At 41.1% G+C, this 13,367-nt stretch overlaps 1 protein-coding gene across 1 annotated transcript in view; it reads left to right on the top strand.

Annotated features, from left to right (window-relative positions):
* The window catches only part of DRD2 (dopamine receptor D2), a 94,801-nt gene that overhangs the window by 15,892 nt on the left and 65,542 nt on the right, over window positions 1-13,367 (top strand). The window contains exon 2 of the mRNA XM_069949045.1: window positions 2,864-3,161. Within this exon, the coding sequence (XP_069805146.1) occupies window positions 2,895-3,161 (267 nt within the window). The 5' untranslated portion in view covers window positions 2,864-2,894. The remainder of the gene's footprint in view (window positions 1-2,863; window positions 3,162-13,367) is intronic.

Raw genomic sequence — 13,367 nt, 5'->3', positions numbered from 1 at the left:
TGCTGTCTGTTTGGGTAACCTTTACTGCCCTCTTCTATACGTGACACGTTGCCTTTAAGAAATGTTAAAGCGACTTTGTAGCCACAATCTGCCCCTCCCCCCCCCAAAAAAAAAGAAAAAAAAACTGATTGGACCTTCCGATAGCTACTTTTAATCCAAGATCTATCCTGGGATCCGTTCGGCAGGTGATGCAGTTATTCTCCTAAAAAACAACTTTTAAACTTGCATCCCTGTGTCAAATTGGTGTGGCCTAGAGTACTCATGCCCTAAGATTGCGACACCCCTCCGTCGCCCCTCCCTGCCCTCCTCATCATTAGGAACTTCCCAGGAAGCATTTCTCCTATTCATCACCTGTCTGGACACTGAACATGTACTGTATTGTTAAGGCACCTGTGCAGTGTTCAGACAGGTGATAGGAAAAATCCTGCTTGGGGGCAATCCTAATGGTGAGGAGGGTGGGGGCAGAGAGGTGTCCCAATCCTAGGGTACAGACACTCTAGGCAACACCATTTTTACACAGGGCTGCAAGTTTAAAATTTGTTGGGCAGCCCTGCAGTTCACTAAAAGAACACTGGTGGCAGCAGAGAGGCATGTATCTCCCTTTTCTGTTGCAACTTAACATATAATAGTAGATTAATAAAAATAAATTTTCACTAATTTTAATGAAGTTATATTACAAAGTAAAATAATTGTTAAGATACATGTTATTACTTGCAATGTTAATATATCTTCGTATAACAATTATTTTGTGTTCAGATTAACCTTTCTGAAATATTAATGGCATATAAAACCAATTGAAACATTATAATTGCCTTGTTAAGTCTGTAAAACTCAATAGGTTTCATGCACCTCTATCTCTATCTTGGTAAAAAATAATGTTATCATGGGACCCTATAAAGCTCCCAATTACCTGTCAACCAATGAGATAAGAACCCCGACAGTATCCAGTGAAATTGAAAAGACACACTTTTAAAACACAACCCTCATTAATATTGCCTAAAAAAAGATAATACTCAAATTATCAACTAAAAAAAAGTCACAGTGGGGAGGATAATGCCAGATCAAGTATGGAAACTGGTGGCACACTATTAATAACTGCTATAGAGGCAGCAAATATAATAAGTCTGTCCTCAGGCTATGAAATAAATCCCAGATTATTGTAGGATATAACACATCAACTAGGGTGTTACTTGAGACATTAAAGTCTCCTAAAAAAAAAAAAAAAACTTGATCAGAGGTGAACAAATCAATTCTGCACAAATAGTTGAAATCCCAACATTTTGTAGCATAATTTAATTTCCTTATACAGTGGCCTAGAGGTATGTGTCCATGTTGTATGCATCTTAGGTTACACTTGCTGTGTTCTCTAGGCTGGATGATCTGCACCCTGCCCATTGAATTTGTACCATTTCTTAGTGTGCTGTACAGGAGCAGGGACTCCATTCCCTGCGTCCCTACTCCTGTACATACTGTGCATTTTTTTATCCCTTCAAGGACTGAACTCGCTGTGATGAAATCGAATGTACCACTTCATACACTGCAATTGTACCACTTCGTGGGGATGCTGGTGCCACAGCACTTTTTTTTAACCAGGTCCCAGTTCCCCCGCATGGTGCCGGTCTATTACCGACCATCGGCCGGGCATGAAGCACTAAAGGTGGGCCTGTCAGCCCCCAATACGACGATCTCCCCTCTGTGACTCGGCTCCATTCATTCTAATGGAGTCGCATCACATAGGGGAGGGGGGTTCATCACACTGGGGGACGGTAGGCTCGACTCCAGTGCTTCATGCCTGGCCAGGGTTTGGTAATAGACGGGCACCATGCAGGGAAACTGGGCTGCGGTTAAAAAAAAGTACAGCGGCACTGACATCCCTTACGCCGGAGACAGTCTGTTTATGTGAAAAAAAAAAAAAAAAAAGATGTGCCTAGTGGTACATTCACTTTAATGTTTCTTTAGCTATGTAACTAAAGCTACATTGTATTGCTTTGTTTTCCCTTTATTTCTATGTAAGTAATATAAAGCTGCACTATTCGTGTTTAGTTGAGAAAAGCTACATTACCTGCTGCATCTATACTGAAGCCCGTGCTGAGTTTGTTTGTATTACAGTAGCTTTCCAACCATATTTAATAATATGCATGCTGTTCTATATCAAAGCTGTATTTTACTGCTTTACTTTCAATAATTTTGTTACTGTTGGGATCCCGAAAAATATGTTAAATACTTGATTTAAATAATTACCTTTTTATAACTGTTTGGTTGTTATATTATAGATTGTGGAAGGGCATGTCAAAAATTTTGATCGTTCCAGGTCTAAATGTTTAGACCTGTACTGATCCTAAAAATGAACGGGGGAAGACTGATCTTTTTGCCGGCTCTGTGTCACATGAGTTGGGCTCCTAATGTAAGTCTATGGAGACCAACTTTTTCGGACCTCTCCCCGCTTGTTCTTATGATCGATATGGGTCTGAACACTCGAACCCGGACCGATCAAAACTTTTGCCCAATTTAACAGGAGGCATCACTGTTCTCATGCTCATATACCCAAAACAGTAGCTTTCATGAACACATCTCAAATCACACTTACACTGCCAAGTTAGATGAAGAGTACCATAATGGTTTCTCTGACTGACATCTGTAAAATAAATTTTTGCTGGTAGAAACAATGTCGACGTCAGCATTGTTGCAGACCCTAATACTGGTATATTTTGTCCTATCTACATGCAAAAATGCCTAAAAAAATTCAATAAGTGCATCAATCATAGAATGTGTCTGTTTTTATGTTATGTACAATATGTAAAATATAACAATGAAAAATAAAATGTGTTGTAAATTACGCTGACTTATCCCTTCTTTTTTGCAGGGCTAATTAGAAGAGGGACCGTCTCACCTTCATGGATCTAAAGAATCTGTCCATGTACAATGATGAATACAATAATGGCACTAATGGCACAGACATCGACCAGAAGACTCACTACAATTACTATGCCATGCTGCTTACACTCCTCATATTTGTCATCGTCTTTGGCAATGTCTTGGTGTGCATGGCAGTGTCTAGGGAGAAGGCTCTACAAACCACCACCAATTACCTAATTGTCAGCTTGGCTGTGGCTGATCTTTTGGTGGCAACACTGGTGATGCCCTGGGTGGTTTACTTAGAGGTACGTTTACTATATTAAAGGTCTTTACTAGTTTAAAAGTTCATTGAATTGTCTACAATTCTATAATTTTGTATGTGGAGATGAAATAGACCTAAGTCTCTTTAAAAAATTATTTTTAGATTGAAATTGTGGTATATGATTTATCTTTATACAACACCTTATAAAAAAGGCTACAAAAGTGGTCAGAGTCAAATATAGCACTCAATACTTGTTTCACATCTATCTTTTTTGGCAACGGCCTTTAATGTGCATGTTCAGCTTGGTTAATATGCTTATGATATTAATAAGGAAATTGACGGCATTCTCATTCTAACCGCCAGAGTTGTAATGTGCCTTACAGAAACTTATTGCATGTTTTCGGTTAAATTTTTGCAGATTTCGTTCATACATCCCTTCAAGGATGAAATATACAAATTTAGGCCAGGTTCTGTGACTCATCCAGATGAACCTAATTTCTGTTGAATTGGGATGCAGGTGCATCTGTGTGGACTTTTATCCAAATTCAATATTGCAGACAACAGAAAGTGTGGCCGGAGCCGCACTTTCCATTGTGTGAACTATCATTTTTTGTGCTGCCGCTACGAATCGTAGCCAGAGTGTATACTATGTGTATACACTCCGACCGAGATTCCCTTTGACTTCAGTGCAATGTATTTTTTCTATTAATCACGGCCGTTGTTGCAATTTGCAACAACGGCTGTGATTAATAGAAAAGATACATTGTGTGAACATAGCTTTAGAATGAAAAAAATTAATACCTTACTGCAATACCCATTGAAGGTTAACCAGTTCGCCATCAAGTCTGCCATTAAAAAATACTAGACTCAAATAATGAGCACTCAAGCATTTTAGTGCTCGCTCAACACTAGCATTGAACAATAATGTACTGTATATAGCCAGTTTTAGTACAGTGAAAAGTGTACCAAGTTTTGCTATGTAAAGCAGTAGTGGTAGTCTGCATTGAAAAGATACAAAATGACATGACTCAAAATATAGTTTTTATAAAGAATACAGTATTAGCAAGGGAAAAAAACTGAAAATTCTGTGTAATAGCAATGTCAAATGCAGAGGATGAAGGGTCTTGGTGCCCATGTAATGCATGGATATGACCTGGACCAAAACCTTTATCTATACTACTAGAGCCTGCTCACATGGCAGAGGAGCCAGGATACCTGGATTAATGAGTTACTAGATGAATGTTCTTCACCCTGTAGTCTTCATACTTTTCATGCCCTGCAACCAGTTATTTTATCATTTTATAGTGATTGCTCACATATCTATCATAGTTCACTCATTTTTGTTTAACCACAGTGGAAAGCCAACTCAGATTGAACACTGTATTTGTAATAACACTGGTTATTTGCTAGACAGCAGAGCTTCCTGTAGCTGTACCTCCAAGTACTCAGATACCCCCAAGAATCATATCACTCAAATAGGATATCCAACAAGAAGGAATATTGTCACGTAACAAGAATTGCTATTTAATGAGAGGAACTGGTGATAACCGGAATTATGATGCAAGGAATGATAATGTCAGCCAGGCATGAGGTAGAAGACGACAAAAAAGAGACAAGCGCTGGGGCTAGCTGTACCTTACTCTAAAGTGATATCAGGCACAAGAAAGTTCATTGTTCCTGCAATATCCCTACAGCCCTACGCTATGTTCCCACAATGTATCTTTTGTATTAATCGCGATGTTGCTACCGATTTGCAACAACGGCTCTGATTAATACAAAAAATATATTGCATAAAAGCCAAAGGGAATCCCGGCCGGAGTGTATACACATAGGGGGACATTTATTAAGTCCGGCGTTTTTTACGCCGGACTTATAAATGTCCCCACATCTCCGGCACTACGGAGATTTATGTAGAGGCGGACTGCCTCTACATAAATCCCGTGCGCGTCGGTGCGCACAGCCGAAAACCTACGCCACCTGAAAGTTGAGTAGAAAAAATGATAAATCGCGTGGACTCCGAGTCCGCGCCCCTCGTTCCGGCACTTTACGGCGAAAATCATCAGTACGCCGGATGATGCATGTCCCCCATAGTATACACTCCGGCCGGGATTGCAACCGGCCACATGAAAAACTGACATTTTGTGTCAGTTTTGTGCAGCCACTATTCATCGAAAAACAGCTGCTCAGATCTGTCAGTTCACACAGTGGAGAGTGCTCCGGCTGCACTTTTTATTGTGTGCTATGGTGAATTGATTTGCGAGCACTTACGAATGCGCCCGCATCCCAATTCAGCACAAATTAAGTTTATGAAGTACCGGCCAGGATGAACTTCACTGACACAGACCATTCTGTGAAACGGCCGGGTCACATGACGTCCGGTGTCTTTCGATGTGTGAACTCGGCCATAGGCTGTAAACTACCCATAGAAGAAACAACAATCAAAACTCCAGGACCCTGAGAAACTAAACAGAACCAAACCTGTTAAACTTTCAATTGCCTAATATCAAGTCATTTCAAGTCATTGTTATTTCTCAAGAATAAAACTCAAGAAAATTATTTTTAGATGGCCTTTGAGAACAGCAGGGAACAAGCTTTCACCAATACAACCTGAATAGCGATTACAGCAGAATTAACCTCAACAACAATAACGAGACCAACAATATGTTGCATACTTCTGGGAAATAATTTAGCAAGTCAAAGAATTTTTATTATGTATACATTTAAATGTCTGAATTTCTAAAGAACTACTGAAAGCTGAGGTTATCAGAGGTGCCATTTGTCAAGATGGTAACTACAGCGCTTTAACCTATCTTAGCCTAAAACTTTCAAACAAAACGAGAAAGGATTGTTCTAGAAAGTTCACAATAGACTTATGGGTACAAGGAAAGAGCAACATTCTAAAAGGAATGTGTGATCTGAAAATGATCTGTGTTCACTGCTAGTGTTTCCCATGCGGAACACCCACTTGCAGATTCAGAGCCAAATCCTGCCTTCAATCTCTTTGAATGGGAAAGCTTGCATGCCTCCGCTCTCCGCACCTCTCCGCTCAAAGAATTGACATGTCAATTCTTTGAGCTAAGAGTCCTAGAGAGCGGAGGTGTGTCTGCCCTTCAATTTAATCTAATAGAAGGCAGGATTCAGCTTCCAGGTGTTCCGCAGGGAATCTCTGCACCGAGTGTGAACAGGGCCTTAATCTGCCCACTAGACTTAATTTAATTATAGCAACACATATGTACTCAAGTACAAGCAGTTGTTTTTTACACACAGATTGTTATCCCCAATAGCAGCTTGCCTAGCCATGACTAGCTACATGCTTTTGCTGTTTACCATGGAGCATGGTCACTTATGGTCACTTCCTGACAGGGGCCATAATGCCAAATAGTGATGTCAGCTCCACACATGAAAGTCATGTGTCACCACCAGAGGGGATGCTCTTGTGCTCTATCTAGTTTAGAGTGATTGTGTGCATTGTGTTGAAGGAAAGTTGTTTTTGACTGGATCATTAAACTTTTTATCATTCGGCATTTGATTAGCGATGGCTGCTGAAGTTGGATAAAGCACTAAGGTTGTCTGGAAAACATGGATACAGCCAATGACTATATCCATGTTTTCCACATAGCCTTAGGGCTTTATCCAACTTCAGCAGCCACAGCTTATCAAATGCCGAACGATCGGGTTCGGATGGACTCGAGCATGCTCGAGGTTCGCTCATCGCTAGTCATTATCTTTTCCATCTCCGTCTCTCACTTTGAAGTTGCTAATTTCTGCTATAAGGGCCCATTCCCACTATGGAAAACAGTCTCTGGAGGAAAAGTGGCCATTTTTGCATAGCGCTGGATAACCCCTTTAAAGAGTATCACAGGTCCACTGCTCAGATTATAAGAAAGTCCCAACATCACTTTCCTGCTGAATTGCTCCTCTATCTGACTTACTTTCCTATTCTATACTATCACTTATCCTTCTGCTTCCCTTTCCCTCCAATCTTGTAGTGTTCTGTAACATCAGCTTCACAAAGCACATTTTATCCTTGTTTGATGGTGGATTATTGGGATTTGAAGGCATTTGGATGAGGGATTTAAAGGCTTTATCATCATAAGTGAATTAACTGAAAGAAAATTAAGCGATCCAACATATATTGCTTCGACTAAGCAAGTTTGACAGCTCCATAAGACACTACTAGAGATAAGCGAATTTTATAGTATTAACAAAGTGAAATGCTTTATGGTTATCCATCGGCTTGTCAGCCGGCTGCCTTTAAACTCCGCTCTGGGTGCCTGGAAAAGCTGGATTCAGTCCTGGGAAAAGTGGACTGCACCCAGCTTTTTCCAGCACCTGGAGCTGAGTGGAGTTCAAAGACAGCCGGCTTACAGCCAAGCGTAGCAAAATATTTCACTTTGCTAATACTGTAAATTTGCTCAAATAAAATTAATAATAATCAAAATAATAAAATTATCATAACTACTGTATTTATATTCCACAGTGCTGTTCAGTCCTTTTCATCATTCATATTGCTCCCTGTTCCCACTCGAGCATGGGACAGGAATTCATTGGTATGTTTTTGGAGCGTGGGAGGAAGCTGTATAAACACAGGAAAACTCCATTAAGATTTTGTCCATGCGCAATGGTTTATTAACCCCTTATGCTATCATGACATACTGGTATTTCATGGGACCATTAGGGGAAGTATGTAAGGGGTTCAGGCTTCCTTCCCACTCCATATCCAGGAGTGATCTACTGTATTCAACTGCAGAAAATTGCCACTATTAGCCTACAAGTTGTAAGAAGAACTAAACTTAGAAAATGAACGACTTGTAGTATGCCTTATTAAATATAAGATAAGAAATTTCATTTAGGTGAATTAAAAATCGATAATTATGTGTAGATGTCTGCATTCCATGTATTTATCTGGATGCAAAATGCTTGTTGTTTGAACTGATTCTTACATTCATCCAAACAAACACTTGCAGGCTGTGTAATCACCATAGTGGTCTCTATATTAAAGGGGTATTCCAGGGAAAATCAATAATTTAGCAAAGGAAAGGGTTAACCGAGGTTAACCCTTTTCTAATATACTTACCTGTTGTTTATTGGCCCCCCAAGGAGATCTCCGGTCCGGTCACGTGATCTTGCAGCTTGTGGCTCGGATCCTCTTCTCCTTCCGGTTTGGTGACGTCACCCGGCCGGCGTCGCTCTCCGTCTCATTAGCAGCAGAGCACTGAACCCTGACTGGCTTGGTAGCGTGTAGCCAATCAGGGTTCAGTGCTCTGCATCCCCACATGCTTCAGAGTGGGGGTCCCCTGAGGCTGCAGTAAATTATCAGGGGTAGTCGGGCTCAGTGCCGGTCACCAGTTACATGGGCCGGCGCTGCACTACAGCAGGTAAATAGGTAAATGCGGGGTCTAGCATCCATCATCACTCCGCAGAACACCCCCCCCGTCAGCAATGCTGACCGATTCACCGGCCCCCCTCCCTGTGTCCCTGTCAGAGATCGCTCACCGCCACCCCCGGAGCGTGCTGCTGGCCCCTATCTCGGCACTGGTCTCAAGCACCTGTACTCAGCTGACAGGCTCTGTGTGAGTGAGGCAGGAGAGATTTCTGTCTTGCTCCATACACAGAGCCTGTCAGCTGAGTACAGGTGCTTGAGACCAGTACAGAGATCGGGGCCAGCAGCACGCTCCATGGGTGGGGGTGAGCGATCTCTGACAGGGACACAGGGAGGGGGGCCGGGGGGGATCAGCAGCCGATACACATTACTTCCTCACCGATGCTGACCCTGAGTCCCTGGGGGGAGGGGATGCGGCAGGCGGCCGGGTGTCTGGTAGCTATGAATGAAGTAATGCCGCCCGCCGCATCCCCTCCGGGGACTCGGTCGGCATCGCTGACACAGGGGACGGGGGGCGGGGGTTCTGTGGAGTGATGATGGATGCTAGACCCCGCATTTACCTGCTGTAGTGCAGTGCCGGCCCATGTAACTGGTGACCGGCACTGAGCCCGACGACCCCTGATAATTTACTGCAGCCTCAGGGGACCCCCACTCTGAAGCATGTGGGGATGCAGAGCACTGAACCCTGATTGGCTACACGCTACCAAGCCAGTCAGGGTTCATTGCTCTGCTGCTAATGAGACGGAGAGCGACGCTGGCCAGGTAACGTCACCGAACCGGAAGGAGAAGAGGATCCGAGCCACAAGCTGGAAGATCACGTGACCGGACCGGAGATCTCCTTGGGGGGCCAATAAACAACAGGTAAGTATATTAGGAAAGGGTTAACTTTGGTTAACCCTTTCCTTTGCTAAATTATTGATTTTCCCTGGAATACCCCTTTAAGGTTGTTACAGCCGCGAAGTGGCCCCTTAGACTCCTCTCCCAGGTACGGCTTATGCCATCGCTAGCAGCAGTACAGCAGATCCACAACTTCAGTTGTGACACAGGGCAAAATATAGATGGTGCTTCGCTGCACATAAACACAATTTACACAAGTAGAACTTCAGTCTCCATTAAATGTAGTCTTCTTTTCCTTCTTAAGAAAATAGTTCATGATACAGAGAAGATTACAATCTATTTTGAGTGAAGTCACCCTTCTTCTTGGGCCAGGAAGAAGAGCAACTGTGCACGAAACAGACTGGAGCTGCACGAACCACCATTATACTGCAATCGGTTGCACATACCCTATGTACAGAGGGGGATGTGCGGTCAATAGAAATTATTTTTAGTAAAAAAATGCGATCAGCTGATATTCTCTTATGTGCGCTAAATACTTTTGTGTTTTGCGGCTCCTCAGCTGATCTCTGTCACTTTTACATGGGCTGATTATTGGTCACATGAGCTTTTCTAAGAAAGCACTTTGCTGATAATTGACTTGTGTAAAAAAGCTTTAAGTCTCATGCATATTGGTCCTAGGTAAAGTCCACAACATGAGTGATTGTGGCTAAGTTTTTAGAATGAGCTGTCTCTATCAAATGGGTGATTTCTCCTGAGGACAACAAACCATGTTGAATCGCCATTGATTTACTAGTCTTCTCACAGTGTTGTACTGCAGATATACTGCTAGTATTATACCATTGCACTTAGCAATCAGAAACTAGATCTCAAATTAATCTCTGACAAAATTATCGGCCCACAGGAATCATAAGTTTTTTCACTGCCCTTACTTTTAATAATATTAACAAAAATTAATTTTTAGCGGCGTGGTTTATAAACGGGGGGGGGGGGGGGCTTTTTATCTCGGGCCTGAGGCTTTTTTTTGTGGTACAGATAGTCAGCTAAAGTTGGCATACTACATCAATCTCTAATACATGCTATACTTTTAGAGTAGTTTCAAAAGAAATATGAGCAGCACTCACCATTAAATGCAATCATGTATCATTGATTGTTATCAATGAATTATTGATTATTATTGATTGTTGATTTGGACAGCCTAATAATTTGGTCATCTTTATGGCAAAAGACGGCCCAAAACTATATTGTGTTAACAAAGCCCTAACAAAATTGGTCGTGAGGGTTTATGTTGTATAACCACTGGCCTACCTAATTAAAATGCTACCTGAATTTTTCTAACCCAAAGAACTTAAAAAAGAAAAACAAAGCAATATAAATTTGTTAGATTAGTAGAAAACTTTAATATATGCTAAGTCTACCATCCATGACACAGAAAAGAAATTTAGGTTATATGCTTTTATTTCACACGGCATGAATAGATAAATGGTCTTTACTATATGAAAAGATTATGCTTTCAGAACCTAAAAAATAAAATTAATCTAGAACTAGGACTTTGGGTTGTCGATAAAAGCTTTTACATTATATTTACAAAATTGCTACGACAATGCCAATAAACTTGAGGACCAAAAAGGACACATATTTGTGTACATCATTTATATCATATAAGACATTAACTATTATTATTATTATTATTATTATTATTATTATTATTACTGATATTATTAATAATAATAATAATAATAATAATAATAATAATAATAATAATACAAGTACCAAGCTTAACTATGTTTTTCAAGGCCAGTTTGATATCCACTTGTTATATAATTCTTTTAAGGCTTTTAACCCTTTAAGGACAGAGCAAATTTCGATTTTTGCGGTTTCGGTTTTTCCTCCTTGTGCATAAAAGGCCATAGCACTTGCATTTTTCCACCTAGGAACCCACATGAGCCCTTATTTTTTGCGTCACTAATTGTACTTTGCAATGACAGGCTGAATTTTTGCATAAAGTACACTGCGAAACCAGAAAAAAATTCAAAGTGTGGTGAAATAAAAAAAAAAAAACGCATTTTGTTTATTTGGGGGAAATGTGTTTTTACGTCATTCGCCCTGGGGTAAAACTGACTTGTTATATATGTTCCTCAAGTCGTTATGATTAAAACGATATATAACATGTATAACCTATATTGTATCTGATGGCCTGTAAAAAATTTAAACCATTGTCAACAAATATATGTCACTTAAAACCGCTCCATTCCCAGGCTTATAGCACTTTTATCCTTTGGTCTATGGGGCTGTTTGAGGTGTCATTTTTTGCGACATGATATGTTCTTTCTATCGGTACCTTGATTGCGCATATACGAGTTTTTGATCGCTTTTTATTACAGTTTTTCTGGATTTGATGCGACCAAAAATGCGCAATTTTGCACTTTGGGATTTTTTTGCGCTGACGCCGTTTACCGTGCGAGATCAGGAATGTGATTAATTAATAGTTCGGGCGATTACGCATGCGGCGATAGCAAACATGTTTATTTATTTATTTACTTTTATTTATAACCTGGGAAAAGGGGGGTGATTCAGACTTTTATTAGGGGAGGGGGCTTTTTACTAATAATGACACTTTTTTTTTTACTTTAACACTTATACTAGAAGCCCCCCTGGGGGACTTCTAGTATAAGTGCTTTGATCTCTCATTGAGATCTCTGCAGCATAGATATGCTGCATAGATCCATGAGATAGGCACTCGTTTACTTACGGCTGCTGCAGCCGGAAGTAAACGAGTGCCGAGCCGGGGACGGCGCCATCTTGGAGCGGTCCCCGGCCGGCTTCAGTTACGGAGATCGCTCCGAGAAAAAAAAATTGTGCTCCATAGACTTACACTATGACCCTGACTTATCACGTGACACGGAGCCGAGAGAGGACCGTGATTAGCGTGGTTTTTGCCTGGCTCGCTCTCCCGATTGGTACAGGTCTAGTCACACTCAGACATGGACCAATCAAAATCTATCTCTCCAAAGTTTTTTTTTTTATAATGAAACGTACAACTTAAAAGTGTTATCCAAGATGAGAAAAAAAAGATAGCTGCTTTCCATCAAAAACTGGGCCAAGCTGTTCCTCAGCCTGTGTTTGGTATTGTACCTTACAGTTGTAGTACAATAATACAAGGTGGTGGTATTACATATCGTATTGCAACTGTGAGCTGCAACACCACAGACTGAGGACAGGTGTGGCGTTGTTTCTCAAAGGAAGCTGCTCTGTTTTTTCTACTCCTGGACAACTTCTTAGCCCCAGTTCTGTGCATGCTTCTTGCGATGTTCTGCTTCTAACCTTTTGTCTTTAGGATACTGAAATTGCATGATTAAAACACAGGAAGAAAAATAAAATTATAATGTAACATAATGTAAAAGGAGTTCTTTGAGACATTAATTTTTATTTTTTTCTAGACCCAGTCAGCTTTGCTTCATGATTATATCATCTTACTGTTTTTTTTTTTTTTTTTTTGAAACAGAAGTAAATTGCTTTATCTATGTAGACAGTTGACAGCTAGTTTTCCTTTCCTACAGTGCCACAATCTACTTGTCTCTGCAATATTTGCTTGGATGTTTAGGAACTTTAATTCAGAGTCAATTGTAGACCACCCAAACATTTAGCAGAGTGAGCTGCTGTCAATCACCACTCGCTCTGCTCCACAATACTGCAGCACTACTGAGGCCATGTTCTGCATGGAACATGGACATGGAATACATATAATGGACTCCCCCTGGCCGGGCAGCATCTGTAATAAGTTGCTTGGAGGCGGGAAACTGTATGCATATGCGTCGCGATGTAATGAAGAAGCCGTGCAGCGCTGTCATTACAATGCGGCACATATGCATACAGTTCCCCGCTCCCAGCAATTTATTACAGGTGCTGCCCAGGGCGGGGGGGAGTCTGTTACATGCATTCCACGTCCATGTTCTGTGCAGAACACGGAATGCGTGAATGCGGCCTAACCCAGGCAGCTTCTCGAGTTGTAATGTATTTTATAATGTTAAC

Source organism: Dendropsophus ebraccatus, chromosome 12 (genome assembly GCF_027789765.1).
Source record: "Dendropsophus ebraccatus isolate aDenEbr1 chromosome 12, aDenEbr1.pat, whole genome shotgun sequence".
Lineage (NCBI taxonomy): Eukaryota > Metazoa > Chordata > Amphibia > Anura > Hylidae > Dendropsophus > Dendropsophus ebraccatus.
Note: the sequence above shows the minus strand (reverse complement) of the source record. Positions and strands in the feature narration are given on the sequence as shown.